The following is a 14,660-nucleotide window of genomic DNA, read 5'->3' on the forward strand; positions in this document are numbered from 1 at the left end:
CATGAAAAAACCTTGGTATTAAAAAATCATGACTATCAAGATGGTATATTTGCTTTCAGGCTCAGAGATGGGCACTCCATTCCCATCCTCAAAAAGAAAACAACAGAAAAGATAAGAGACCATCCTATGGAACCTTATTTTCTTGAACAGAATATTTTTTCCTATCAAGACTCAACCCCAGCCGCCTTCCTCCAGGAAGACTGGCTTTCCTCCTCCTTCCCCTGACACAAATGCATACAAACTTGGTTTTCTCCATTTAACAAGCCAATCTGTTTGCAAACAGGAAGCTGCCGAAGTGGGAGGGTGTGAAACAGACAAACCGGAGGACAGTTCTGAAAATGCACCAGCAGAGCAGGAGCTCAATTTAGCCACTCTGCTCAGCTTCGGAGCTACAACCAAACCCCGTCCATCCCCAGTGGGGCAGGAAAAGGCCTGAGTCCCGTCCTCTTGAGCCTTGGTGGCAAAGGCTAGGCCCTGAGGGGAAGCCATAGGGCTTTCCTCTTCTTTCCCCAGAGGGCAGGAGACCTCTGCCAATACACATGGTCTGTTGGTAGGGATGGCTGCAAAGTGATCCTAATGGTGACAGTCAACTTACTTGATGGAAACCCACACACTACCAGCTGCTGATTCTCCTAAGGGCTTAACAAGCATTGGAGTTTCCACTGTCAGCTTGCCCCTCGGGGTGGAGTGGCATCCAAACCCAGATCCAGCTTGGGAACATACCTCTGGCACATGGAAGAGGTCAGCAGCAAGTCAGAGACCAGTGCCAGCTGCCCTTCCCAACTGGAGGCCAAAGGGGTCATTAGATGCATTCTTTTGCCAGAAACTACTGGCTACTCTGTGAGCCCAAAACTGTGTCCAAGAGGGGGATGTCTAGTTCATTTCAGTGGCTGTATTTATATCTATTTTCCTAAGTAAATATCTTCAATAACTTAGAAACTCTTCACTAAGGAGCCTAGTGAGTGGCATCAACAGGTGTAACTGACACACAAGAAACATACATTTGATACTACATTCACGGTAACAGGAGACCCCTTGGCGGACAACTGTGACAAATTCTTTGTTGGAGGTTAATTTGGCCCGAAAACATCTTCATGGAGCTGATGACTACTGAAAACCTCCACAAGACAGGAGAGACAGACCAGACATTTGCAAGAGGTCTGATAGTTTTCTCCCTATGTCTTGGGGCTTACTGCCGAGGTGATGGCCACCAGCGAGGTCCATGAGAAGCCATTAATGATAGGATAGCCATTAATAAAGGACAGAGACCTGCACAGAAACCTCCCAGAAAGTGAGAAACTTCTGTAGCCCTCATGATCTATTGTAAATGAGCAGTCAGGGAAATTAACTCAAGGTAAATTTGATGCTGTGGTAAGTTCTGTGATTCAGATTTTGGCAGCTTCATTCAGTCTGTAAATTTTAAAAAAATAGTTTTTTAAAAACAGAACATGACCAAGGAACAGGTGATGCTGCCTAATCACCCCACAAGTATCCTACCTACCCAGTCTTATACCTTATTCCTTCTCATGTCTATATGTGGCCACACAAACTCCTCCCATGATGTGCATTTGAATAGCATGTGCCAGGATTTGTTTGCTTTGATGACAAATGTCTGCCCCATACTTCTCAAGGCAGGAAGCACATTTACCTGTGTCACTTAATACCTCAAAGATGTCAAGGTGATGGCTGAGCGTTGTGTAGAGAAAACGATCTATTGTTTACACTGAATCTAGATATCTCATAACTTTTCCCAGGGGTTCAGCAAGACAATTTCAGAAGTGGGGAAGCAACTTTTAAATAGTCAGAGCAAGAGAAATCCATGCAGAGGGGCCTAAGAAGCAGGGTACCAGCAGTGAGCTTCTAAGCCAGGGATGGATGTGGCAAGCATACCCAGATGGACTCTCTACCCACTGCTATGCTGTCTGAAGGCTCCTACCCTTCCCATCACTCTGGAGATGAAACAATTTACAGTGGAGAGCAACATCTCCAAGAGATGTTTACAACTCAATTCCAAGTCTCTCTGACAATTAGATGAAAATAAGGCAATGAAGCACACACAGACCGCTCAGTGCCTCTGAGCAGTCAACTTTCTTCGCCTGACAAGCTTTTCTTCTTGAATCCATTATGGATGGCTGGTCCTGTGTTTGAATAATGAGGATGAACTTGAGTGACAAAAAGTTTGTCTAAACTTGTAACAAATCATTCCCAACATCTTGACATGTGGTGAATAATTAATTTCCACTGTAGCGGCTACCTGCCTGTTCAGTTCTTCTCAGATGATTCCAATTTAGGGAGCCTCGGGCTTGTCAAGTGCTCTGAAGAAGTAAAGCGTCATGTTCAGCTATTTAAAAATACATAAGGAGCAACAGTGCCCCTGAGTCTGATGGGCTAACAGCTTGGGCCCAAATATCTGCTTTATTGGTGCTGTGACATGTCTCCCCCAAGCAGCTGCATTTTATGGGCCAGTTACATAGTTCCTCTCACTCTCATTTACCACTATACGCAGAGCCCCAGATCCTGTTTATGCAGTGAAGATGCACAATTTTCCCAAGTTCAAAACCGAACAATGAAAGAAAGGAAACAGAATCTATTTGAACTTGACTTCTACATTCTCTGGGATTTATCCCTGCTTTGGACGGCTTCAAGCTATAAACATGATTTGAATCCTAGGACCACCAGACCCTGGTACTTTTCAGAGTCTCTTGGGTTGAAATGCTCCTCCATTCCAGGTCCAAAGGAAAAAGGCAATGGGAATAAGCACTGCCTGATTCCCTTGTAACTTTTTAGACTATAAATTGATTCCCTCTAAGAGGTGGGTTTTAACTTAGCTATTTTGCAAGCATAGCTAGAACTCCAGGAGTGAGAAACTCCTAAGATACTGTCTCTTGTATACCCACTTCTAGCCAAGATGAGACAAAAGGACCAGATTTACCCTCCCACTTAAAATGCCAACAAAAAAAAGAAGAAGAAATCTAGGACAAGATAATCCATATGAAACAACAGTTTTGAAGACAGTGGCGATCAGGCAAAGCAGCGTGGTAAGCCCTACAAGCCGGCCCTGCTTTCTGCCTCTGGGGGTTCCAAGCTATGGCCTGGGGAGGGGCCCCCCAGGGGGAGCCTGAGTGAAAGAGATGAAGCTGAGAATCTGGAAAGACTGCGACAGCTAGTTAAGAACAGAGGACCAGAGAGGCGAGAGCTGCACACAGAGAGGAAGGCCCTGGACCGTGTCCTGTATTTCTAAGGAGAATGGCGTCACCTAGGATTTTGGCCAAACCAACTGAATAACTGGAAATTCTCCTGTCTGTACTTGCAGACAGAAAGGCCACAGGTTAGCATTTTAAAAGTGGACCCCCTGCTGCATTATGGAAAATAAATATTTAAGGGTTTTTTAAACTCTCATCTAGATACATATGCACAAGCGTATATGTCTGTCAAATTTGTGAAGAATATTTTCCAGGTATCAATCACTTTAAGTAAATGGCTATAAATCTTAAAGATTCATTTTTCCATTCAACGAGGGCAGCAGTTGAGGTTCAGACTAAAAATACTGATGTTCTGCCCAGGAGGGCTGCCAGATAAAAATACTAGATGGCATATAGCATTTAGGACATATAGGAAAGTTACTTGTTTATCTGAAATTCAGGTTTAGTAGGGTGCTCTTTTTCTTTTCTAAATCTGGGAACCTTACTCCCAAGCAATGGTGTATAGGAGAACCCTACTAGATTTGACTCTCGAGTGAGGGAAAAAGGGAAGGTAAGAATACACGTGCTGCAGGAACCACTCAGATGGTAACTATACAACTCACGGTTAATCTGGAAGCCAGAAGCCTTATTAGGAGTAAATGCCTTTCTTTATACACTCTGGTTTTCTGCAGACACCACCATTTTCTCTTTACTCACTCTCTCCCACTGCCAAGGAGCAAGGGTTCCACTTGGCTGGTATGAAGTTACATGAACACCATCCTACTCCATCCAATGACACAAAATGAGTTACCCAGCTCTCAGGTCTTTGCTGGGTTACAGGGGCATGTCACCTCTCCAGAACCTTCCCATCTCTCTCACAGCACAAGTCAATGTCCTCACAGTGGCCTCTGAAGCCCCCAGCCCTCTGGCTCCAGCTACCTCACCTGCTGCTCCTCTGTCATGTCAAGCAAGGCCTGTTTCAGGCACAGGTACCTTCTGTCCCTTCTTCCTGGAACTCTCTCCACAGGTCCCCCTAAGGCTCACTGTCACTCGGCCATCAGGCCTTTGTCCAGTGAGGCTCCTCCCCTCCACCATACACAGCCTACTCCCACTGCTCCGTTTCACTTCTCTGCTGACATACATATTTATTTGCTTTTTTATTTATTGTTGTTCTCTCTGTTCCAGAATGAACACTCCATGAGGGCAGGAGCTTTGCTTTTGTTCCTTGATATATCCTTAAAACCCAGACTCAAACCTGGCAGGTATCAGGAATTCAGTAAACATCTGTGGAAGGAATCCATAGTCTGGCCTGACACCTTTCTCCTCTCTTCAGCAGGAGGGTCCTCATCAGCTGGCTAAATTTCAGCCACGTCCAAACTGATTCTTCAGAACACAGGGCCAGAAACTGCAGCCCACAGCAGACTGGGGGCCTGCCTGCATAGCATGTACTTGAGCATTTGAAGGGCAGTGCTGTCTGACCCGCATTTAGAGACCCTCTGTCCACTGTTTGACTCCTTGACTCTTAAAAGCTTATCCTTAAGATGAAAAGCTCCAGTGTAAGTGTTCTTGAGAGGCAATTAAATCTCATTTGGTCAACCCTTTTACTGTCAGAGATTGATGGGAACAGATCACAGATAGATGTTTTATGGAGGTAGGGTGAGGCCGTAGGTGAGGGGAAAACCATTGGAGGATTCCTGCGAGGGGCACTAAAATCCTCAGAGGTCCAGCCATCTGGCCAAAGGGCGTTAGTTATCTGTCATCAGTTATCTACTGCTTGAGACTCCCTCCTCCCTAATCACCTCTCTAATCAGAGAAGATCATAAGGGAAGAAAGCATTTCTTTGGCATCCATTCACATTGCTGGGCTTCCCATGTGGCGCAGTGGTAAGAATCAGCCTGCCAATACAGGAGACACAAGAGATATAGGTTCAATCCCTAGGTCAGGAAGATCCCCTGGAGAAGGAAACGGCAACCCATTCCAGTATTCCTGCCTGGAAAATTCCATGGACAGAGAAGCCTGGCAGGCTGCAGTCCATGGGGTTGCAAAGAGTCGGACACGACTGAGCACACAAAGGCACATTCAGGCACACTGCTGTGTCCACGCATGCCCCTGAAGCACACACCGCAATGCTCTTCCCATCCTAACCCCTGACTACAACTGAATACCCTTCCTAGCCACTGGGATGAGCAGGCAACTCAGGCTGATGACCAGAGCAACACATCCTTCGAGGTACACTGCTTAGTTCAAGTGTAGGCACATGACCTAAGCATGGCCATTGAAAGTCCTTTTTAGAATAGAGATGGCAGAGAAGAAAGGAACATACTCTCTTCTCCAGGATCTACAGTGGTGAGGATGCTAAGAACCTGAAGCCACTGTGGGCCTCTTTGTCCCCATAGACAGAACTTGCTTGAAAATAAAGCAGAGCCCAGGAGACACAGAGTAGAATCCTGATGACATCACCTAAATCCTCAGTTCAGCTGGGTCTGAAGCCAACACCGTCACTATCCAATTACATTAGCAAATAACTTTCGCATTTTTGCAAGCTCATTTGAGTTGGATTTTTGTACTTGAAATATCTTTAATACACATCATTACTACCTACAGGCATTACCTGCTTGTATCAGAGAAGGATCTATCCAGAGTTGACCGCTGTTTTCTACTGGAGAAACTATTTATTGAACACATAATATGTATGGGCTAAAAGACTATATCAGCACACCAGAGAGAGATTTCATGGTTCTCCAGATTTGTTCAACCATATTTCTTTTCACTATGGAAGGCAAGATAAACCTCCCATGGTCCCAGAATCTTGTCTTTTGGCCTAGAATCTTGGCCAAATAACTCAGTGAAAAGTCCCTGGGAATATCCCTAGAGAGTGGACAGAAGACAGTTTAAAGAGCACATCTTACCCAGTTAAACTCCAACTCACATACTTAACCTAATGTGTCAAGAGTGTTGTTTACAGCCTGTCCCTGGCACCAGGACTATGGCTGTAGAAAATGAAAACCAGCCATGGCTGCTCGCTCAGATCACTAATCCACAGCTCACACTAAAAATACCCACCCAAGAAGACTGAAGCTTTCTTTTTATGTTTGATAGAAAATATCATCATTCTTGACTCAGAGAACTCTATGTATTTACAGTATTTCCATAAACATTATCTCGCTGGAGCTTTCACAGCAACCTAGGAAGTACTAGGGTTCTACTTTCCAAATGTGACAACCAAGGTTTTCCATGTGTCCAAGGTCACCAAACTAGTCAGTGCCACAACTAGGACTTAAATTTGGACCATTTGACTCATGCTATTTTAATTCTGCTTCCAAGTTTCCCCAAGAGATGGCCTCTAGGACACTTGATATCTGATAATGGGTGTGGAGGGTGGGGGAGGACTTTAAGCAAAGATTATGTGTATAGGTTAAAAGTACATAGTCTGTCTAGAAAGAATAGAAGGAAATGGCAACTCACTCCAGTATTCTTGCCTGGGAAATCCCGTGGACAGAGGAGTCTGGCGGGCTACGTAGGATCCATGGGGTCACAAAAGAGTCAGATATGACTTGGCAACTAATCTATAACTGTCTAGAAAGAAAAAAACAAAAACTAGTCTACAGCTTTCAAAAATCTGGTGTCAGTCCTATTTGTACTTTTATTATGAATGTATTATGAACTCAACTATTTTCCATTTGCGTTAAGACTTTGTTATACCAGTAACATTTTTTGGTTTTTAAATAATTTGCTTGGTTTATATGCTTTTCACAATGACTCAAGCTTAGTATTTTCCAAATTTGACAGTTGAAAGTAACAACAGTAGTAAGCAGATATTCTTCATTTAAAAGTGGTTCCTATTTTGTATTATGTTTATTATGCTAAGTCATTGTGCTAATTGAATTATCCATTTCAATGAGAGTCACTGTGTGTGGATGAACCAGCAGGCTAATGAGGATGGTCTAGCCCAACAAATTTGAGCTTTGGTATCACATAAACTTCGATTCAGATCACAGCCACCCCCATCTACGTGACCTTGGCCAAATTAGTTAGCAGCTCTGAAGCCCAATTTTTAAATTGGTTAAGAAGGGATGATTGTTTACTATTTAGAATCATTTTGAGGATTAAATGAGCAAACAGACACATAGTCAGTTCAGTTCAGTTGCTCAGTCGTGTCCGACTCTTTGCGACCCCATGAACTGCAGCATGCCAGGCCTCCCTGTCCATCACCAACTCCCGGAGTTCAACCAAACTCATGTCCATCGAGTCGGTGATGCCATCCAGCCATCTCATCCTCTGTAGTCCCCTTCTCCTCCTGCCCCCAATCCCTCCCAGCATCAGAGTCTTTTCCAATGAGTCAACACCTAGCATGAGGTGGCCAAAGTATTGGAGTTTCAGCTTTAGCATCAGTACTTCCAATGAACACCCAGGACTGATCTCCTTCAGAATGGACTGGTTGGATCTCCTTGCAGTCCAAGGGACTCTCAAGAGTCTTCTCCAACACCACAGTTCAAAAGCATCAATTCTTTGGCATTCAGCTTTCTTCACAGTCCAACTCTCACATCCATACATGACCCCTGGAAAAACCATAGCCTTGACTAGACAGACCTTTGTTGGCAAAGGAATGTCTCTGCTTTTGAATATGCTATCTAGGTTGGTCATAACTTTCCTTCCAAGGAGTAAGCGTCTTCTAATTTTATGGCTGCAATCACCATCTGCAGTGATTTTGGAGCCCAAAAAAATAAAAGTCTGACACTGTTTCCCCATCTATTTGCCATGAAGTGATGGAACCAGATGCCTTGAAACAGACACATAAAAGTTCAATAAAAGAATTTCTTCCCTTTAAAGATCACCAATATGTCTGTCATTTATAGTCACCAGTATAAGCTAAAAAACAACAGCACAAGCAATATTTTGATTTTATATACTGTCATCATTTCTTCTAATAAAAGGCACCATCCCAGATGCAAGCTAACTGTTTTTTTACTACCACATCACCCTTGAAAGGGAGAGGCAAAACACTTCTGACAGAACAGGAACATGTGGCCTGCTATTACAAGTGAGAAATATCCATGCAAAACAACTGTTTATCTCTAGGTTGACAAGATATTCCATATGCTTTTTGGCAATGCCATTTATTTTTTTACAACTCATCTAAAACTATGGCTGGCTAAGAATCTCTCTTTTGGCTTTAATTTGGAAACCATCCAGGATTTATTTAAAGAACTCAGCCAAATCCAACTAAGAGTGATGATGTTTTGAAGAAACTGGAGAAAACAATAGACTTGATTATGAACAGATTCCTTTTAACTGTTTAAGTTCAGCATTGGATATCAAGCATACACAGAAATACTTGAATATAATTATTGGCCAAGAAGCTGATGGGAGACAATATCATGGTTATTTACTTCAATGAAAAAAGAAAAATGATTCATTTTATGTTTTCTAAAATTATATTTATATCAATGTATCATACATGTTTACTAAAAGTTCTCTTACAGAATTATTATTCTATAGTGAAATTTGACCTGGAAGAATATTCAGAGACTTCATCAAACCTATTAATATTGAAAGACATCTTCATTTCTTGTGGATGTATATATATATATATATATATTTATGTACTAAGAATGTTTATATTTAAAATATATCAGGCATATATTGTCCAGTTCAGTCACTCACCATTGACATATAAAGTATTTCCTCTCTGATTACTAAAAGCATCTAATACCCACTAACAGTAAAAATCAAGACGAATCTCAGCATTTCTGAGCATAGTCTTCAGTATTAGATTTATGGCTATAAGTACATATCTTAGAGTTTATATTTGCTTATCTTCACAAACCCAAGTATCTTATAAAGATATTGGTTCAGAATTTTTTAAAAAGAAAAAGCATTCTCACAGGTTTAATTTGCTGCCATACATGGTTAAAAAGCAAATACCAATATAGTTAGCTGGCTAATGGGATCTTTCATCAGTTACTGGATTTCAAACCTCTTTATAGAGTCCTGGTTCAGAAGCGAAGTCTTTACAATTCTTGATGTCCCAATCAGCTGTCCCAGCCATTCATTCATGTCTTTGCCGTCCCATAAAAAAGACACAAAGTACCAGAGTGAAATGCCAATAATTGCTCATTTAAATAACCCTGTCTCTATTCATGTGATGGTAGATGTAGTCACACACAATAGGGTCATGGCTGAGCCCAAGGGGCTGGCACTGCCCACTGACCATCTGTAGGAAACTCACTGGCCATTAACATCTCTGCAGCTGACACCATGGTCAGCCTCATTAGTCTCGGCCCTACTGGGCATAGGATTTCATAACAACAAATAGCACCAAGTCTAAAAACACAAACTTGATATCCCACAGCAGCAAGTCTTCTGAGTCCTTGAGTAGTAGTCCTTGGGCACCTTATGCTTTGGACAAGTCCTGAGAGACATGCTCTTAGTCTGTGCAGGATTTATGCCGAATGGATCATCTCCAGAGCTGGTGGCCTAAGTCTAGCAAAGCTGCTTAATATGTTAAGTTCAACCTAGTATTAACAAAAACAACACTAGCCTAACTGTCTGTATTTCCATATATCAGGTTCTCAAGTAGAGGTCTGGGTTAAGACAATGAATAAAAGATATTTATCCAAGGTAGATAGGGAATCGGCACAAGTATGACAGTTAATACCCAGCACCTGGTGAATACCTTTTCACATATCAGATGCAACAGGTGTATGCAAGCCTCCTCTGCACCTTCAGTATTTGGGGAGTGAAAATCAAATCAGAAAATCTAAAGTCCACTGGTATTTACTGATCATACCACTTCAGCAGTGCTATTCATTGCCCCTCTTCACCTATAAAATGGAAACAGATGTGGAAAACTCACTGACCACTAAAATGGAAAATTAAGTCACCCACAGTTCTACCCCAGAGATAATCACCGTTAACATCTTGGTCGATATTCTTGCTCAATTATTCATATGGATACAGATTTGAGAGAGGGGGAGAGATCATAATTGATCCCAAAATGCTATCAAATATAAGATTTACCATTCTTGGAAATTCTCTCTGGTCTATGAGGAAGGCATTTGTGAATGAATCAACCACAAAAATAACTCTGAAGGTATTAGTGTCTTATAATGTCATTCCCATATGATATTCTTACATTGTACAGAAATATCTATGACCAAGAAAGCACTCTTAAAACACAAGATTTACACTGATTTCTATCCCCTTTCCCCCAAAGCAACCTCTCTCTAAATACGTTTCATCATTTCTGCAGGACATATTTGTAGACATTTTGCTTCTCTATCTGCTACTTCATAATAATAACGGGGAAAGAATCTCATCTTTCTGTTAGGGGCTGCTGCTGCTGCTAAGTCGCTTCAGTCATGTCCGACTCTGTGCGACCCCATAGACGGCAGCCCATCAGGCTCCACCGTCCCTGAGATTCTCCAAGCAAGAACACTGGAGCGGGTTGCCATTTCCTTCTCCAATGCATGAAAGTGAAAAGTGAAAGTGAAGTCGCTCAGTCGTGTCTGACTTTTCATAACCCCATGGACTGCAGCCTACCAGGCTCCTCCATCCATGGGATTTTCCAGGCAAGAGTACTGGAGTGGGGTGCCATTGCCTTCTCTGTGTTAGGGAGTACTACCCTGGATTAAGGGATCTTGGAGCCGTAAGCATCTGCAGACTCTTTAAAAACAAACTTCTGGTTAGCAAAGTGGAAAGGGCTGGGGGACGGATAAACTAGGAGTATATCTGCTATATACAAAATAGATAACCAACAATTACCTACTATATAGCACAGGGAACTATACGCAATATTTTGTTATCAACTAAAAGGGAAAATAATTTTAAAAAGAATATGTATATTAAATATGCGTAACTGAATGTGCTATATACATGAAACTAACACAACATTATCAATAGTTCAACAAAAGTCATTGCTGAAATGAATAAATATTCACTCAGAAGATTTGGAAAACACAAAAGAAAGAAAAAGGAAAATTAAGTCACCCACAGTCTTTTCCCAGAGAAAATCACTGGTAACATCTTGGTAGATATCCTTGCTCAATTATTTATATGGATATGGATTAGAGAAGGGGAGAGATCATAATTGATCCCCAATGCTATCAAATATAAAATTTACCCTTCTTTTAATAAGAACCCTGTAAGAGTGGGACACATACATTGTAAAATGTATCCTTAATTCAAAAATGTTAAACAGAAAACGATTTGTCCAGTCTTAAATATATTTTCCCACATGGCCTCACACTGAACATACTGTTCGTCACCTAATTTTTCCAATAAAATACCGTGAACATTTGTCCCTGTAAAAAGTATTCTACATATCAGAAATTCTAGAATTTCTACAGTGCCATTTAAAAAAAAATAATTTAATTGGAGGCTAATTACTTTACAATATTGTACTGGTTTTGCCATAGACATGAATCCACCACAGGTGTACACGTATTCCCCATCCTGAACCCCACTCCCACCTCCCTCCCTACACCATCCTTTAGGGTCATTCCAGTGCACCAGCCCCGAGCATCCTGTCTCATGCATCGAACCTGGACTGGCGATCTGTTTCAGATATGATAATATACATGTTTCAATGCTATTCTCTCAAATCATCCCACTCTCGCCTTCTCCCACAGAGTCCAAAAGACTGTTCTTTACATCTGTGTCTCTTTTGCTGTCTCACATTTAGGGTCATCATTACCATCTTTCTAAATTCCATATATATGCATTAGTATACTGTATTGGTGTTTTTCTTTCTGACTTATTTCACTCTGTATAATAGGCTCCAGTTTCATCCACCTCATTAAAACTGATTCAAATGCATTCTTTTTAATGGCTGAGTAATACTCCATTGTGTATATGTACCACAGCTTTCTTATCCATTCGTCTGCTGATGGACATCTAGGTTGCTTCCATGTCCTGGCTATTGTAAACAGTGCTGCGATGAACATTGGGGTACACGTGTCTCTTTCAATTCTGGTTTCCTCGGTGTGTATGCCCTGAAGTGGGATTGCTGGGTCATAAGGCAGTTCTCTTTCCAGTTTCTTAAGGAATCTCCACACTGTTCTCCATAGTGGCTGTACTAGTTTGCATTCCCACCAACAGTGTAAGAGGGTTCCCTTTTCTCCACACCCTCTCCAGCATTTGTTTGTTTGTAGACTTTTGGATCACAGCCATTCTGACCGGTGTGAGATGGTACCTCATTGTGGTTTTGATTTGCCTTTCTCTGATAATGAGTGATGTTGAGCATCTTTTCATGTGTTTGTTAGCCATCTGTATGTCTACTTTGGAGAAATGTCTGTTTAGTTCTTTGGCCCATTTTTTATTGGGTCGTTTATTTTTCTGGAATTGAGCTGGAGGAGCTGCTTGTATATTTTTGAGATTAGTTGTTTGTCTGTTGCTTCATTTGCTATTATTTTCTCCCATTCTGAAGGCTGTCTTTTCACCTTGCTTATAGTTTCCTTCGTTGTGCAAAAGCTTTTAAGTTTAATTAGGTCCCATATGTTTATTTTTGCTTTTATTTCCATTACTCTGAGAGGTGGGTCATAGAGGATCCTGCTGTGATTTATGTCAGAGAGTGTTTTGCCTCTGTTTTCCTCTAGGAGTTTTATGGTTTCTGGTCTTACATTTAGATCTTTAATCCATTTTGAGTTTATTTTTGTGTATGGTGTTAGAAAGTGTTCTAGTTTCATTCTTTTACAAGTGGTTGACCAGTTTTCCCAGCACCACTTGTTAAAGATTGTCTTTTCTCCATTGTATATTTTTGCCTACTTTGTCAAAGGTAAGGTGTCCATAGGTACGCGGATTTATCTCTGGGCTTTCTATTTTGTTCCATTGATCTATATTTCTGTCTTTACAGCATCATTTTAATGGCTACATAGTATTCAGCTGGGGAGGGGGACAGCTGAATGTAATAATTGGATGGCGTGTTACAGGGTTTTACCAGGTGGCTTAAATTCATACAATACAGAGTGCTTGTGAAATCAACAAGAAAGTTATATCTATCCTGATCAGGGCTATTACTTTAAGGATAAAAATATTAACTTTTTGAATGAGCTTTGAGAAGTTAAAAGCACTCTAGAAACATAAGGCAGAACTTCCGTCATCTGAAGGAAAGCATCCTGGGGTTTCTTGACTCTATTCTCCTTCAGGATGGTTGTCCCAACAAGGCCATGCAATTTGTAAGATCTCATAATAGCTGAGCAGAAGATAACACTAAATGAGATACTCAAGAGACACACTTCACCGGGCGCGAATAATAAGAGCTGTAGTTCTGGGACTTCCCTGATGGACCAGTGGTGAATAATTTGCCTTGCAATGCAAGACACAGGGATTCGATCCCTTTTTGGGAAACTAACTAAGCCCGGGCACCACAACCATTGAGCCCACGAGCCACAACTAGGAAGTCTGTGCTACAAACCTGCATGACGCATCATGCCACAACTAAGACCTACGTGACCCAGCCAAGTAAATAATTTTTTAAAAGAGAGTCCTGCTTCACATCTGGCCCAGGGTTGGTAATGCCTTTAACGTGTCCTGGTAACCAGAACATATTTCTTATGGTAACTAAAGCTATTTCAGGGTGACCAGGTCACTATGGGTGGTAAAGGCAGGCAGCTAGCCTGGCAAGTTGTTTCTCTAAGATGAACCTGGCCATATTGCCTTGGTTCTAAGTGAGTATAACTGATCCAAACAGTCACTCAGAGATAAAAGGCAAGAAAAATACACACACACACACACACACACACACACACACACAAAACCCTTGTAAAAGTGGGTTCATGGGCTGCTGTTTTTCATTCAGGTTATAGCTTCAGAGTGTTAAACTGTGAATTGGGGCAAGAAAGAAATCAGTGATAATTTTAGCAATACTGCTCCCCAATGGACACCAACTCAGGCACCTCACGAGGGGAGCTACTTTTTTTCTTTCCAACTCCAAAAGAATCAAGACACCTTACCCCTTCCTTCCACACCTCAGGAAAGTACCCCTTTCTCTTACCTTGTTCTCACAGCTCCCGTGAAGGAAGATGGTCTCGGTAGAGGAAGTTCAGGTTAACAATGGAGCTCAGCCCTCTGCAGCTTCACCAAGTTCTAAACCGGGAAATGGCCCAGGGTGGCATGCGCGCTCCCGCCCCGTGAACACAACGGGCAACAGGTTCAATCAATTATCTTCATCATTGAGCGAGTGGCTTTTAAAGAAAGACGAGTGACAAAGGGGGAGCCTATAGGGTATGTGCGAGGAAGGATTTCAACTCTTTACCTTGGTGGTAGGCAGGGCTGGTCATCCAATTTGTTATCCAAATCAGGACACTTTCAAGAGTGAAAAAATATGCCATCGATAATTATAAGACAATATAAACCAGGATGGTCCCAGTTAACTTATATTTACCTAGTATTAGGACATACTTTCTTTTGTCTTTTACATTAATATGTTTGAGTTTCACAAGTGTAACTCTTAAGTGGAATTATTCAGACAGAGAAGAA

At 41.8% G+C, this 14,660-nt stretch overlaps 1 protein-coding gene across 1 annotated transcript in view; it reads right to left on the reverse strand.

Moving 5' to 3' along the window:
- The window catches only part of RYR3 (ryanodine receptor 3), a 461,910-nt gene extending 447,482 nt beyond the window's left edge, over positions 1 to 14,428 (reverse strand). Inside the window, exons 1-2 of the mRNA XM_055538999.1 lie at positions 14,176 to 14,428; positions 9,160 to 9,241 (exon numbers count right to left, since the gene is read on the reverse strand). Coding sequence (XP_055394974.1) covers positions 9,160 to 9,231 — 72 coding nt within the window. The 5' untranslated portion in view covers positions 9,232 to 9,241; positions 14,176 to 14,428. The remainder of the gene's footprint in view (positions 1 to 9,159; positions 9,242 to 14,175) is intronic.
- Positions 14,429 to 14,660: the final 232 nt, after the last annotated feature.

The sequence above is a fragment of the Bubalus kerabau genome, chromosome 10 (genome assembly GCF_029407905.1).
Source record: "Bubalus kerabau isolate K-KA32 ecotype Philippines breed swamp buffalo chromosome 10, PCC_UOA_SB_1v2, whole genome shotgun sequence".
Classification (NCBI taxonomy): domain Eukaryota; kingdom Metazoa; phylum Chordata; class Mammalia; order Artiodactyla; family Bovidae; genus Bubalus; species Bubalus kerabau.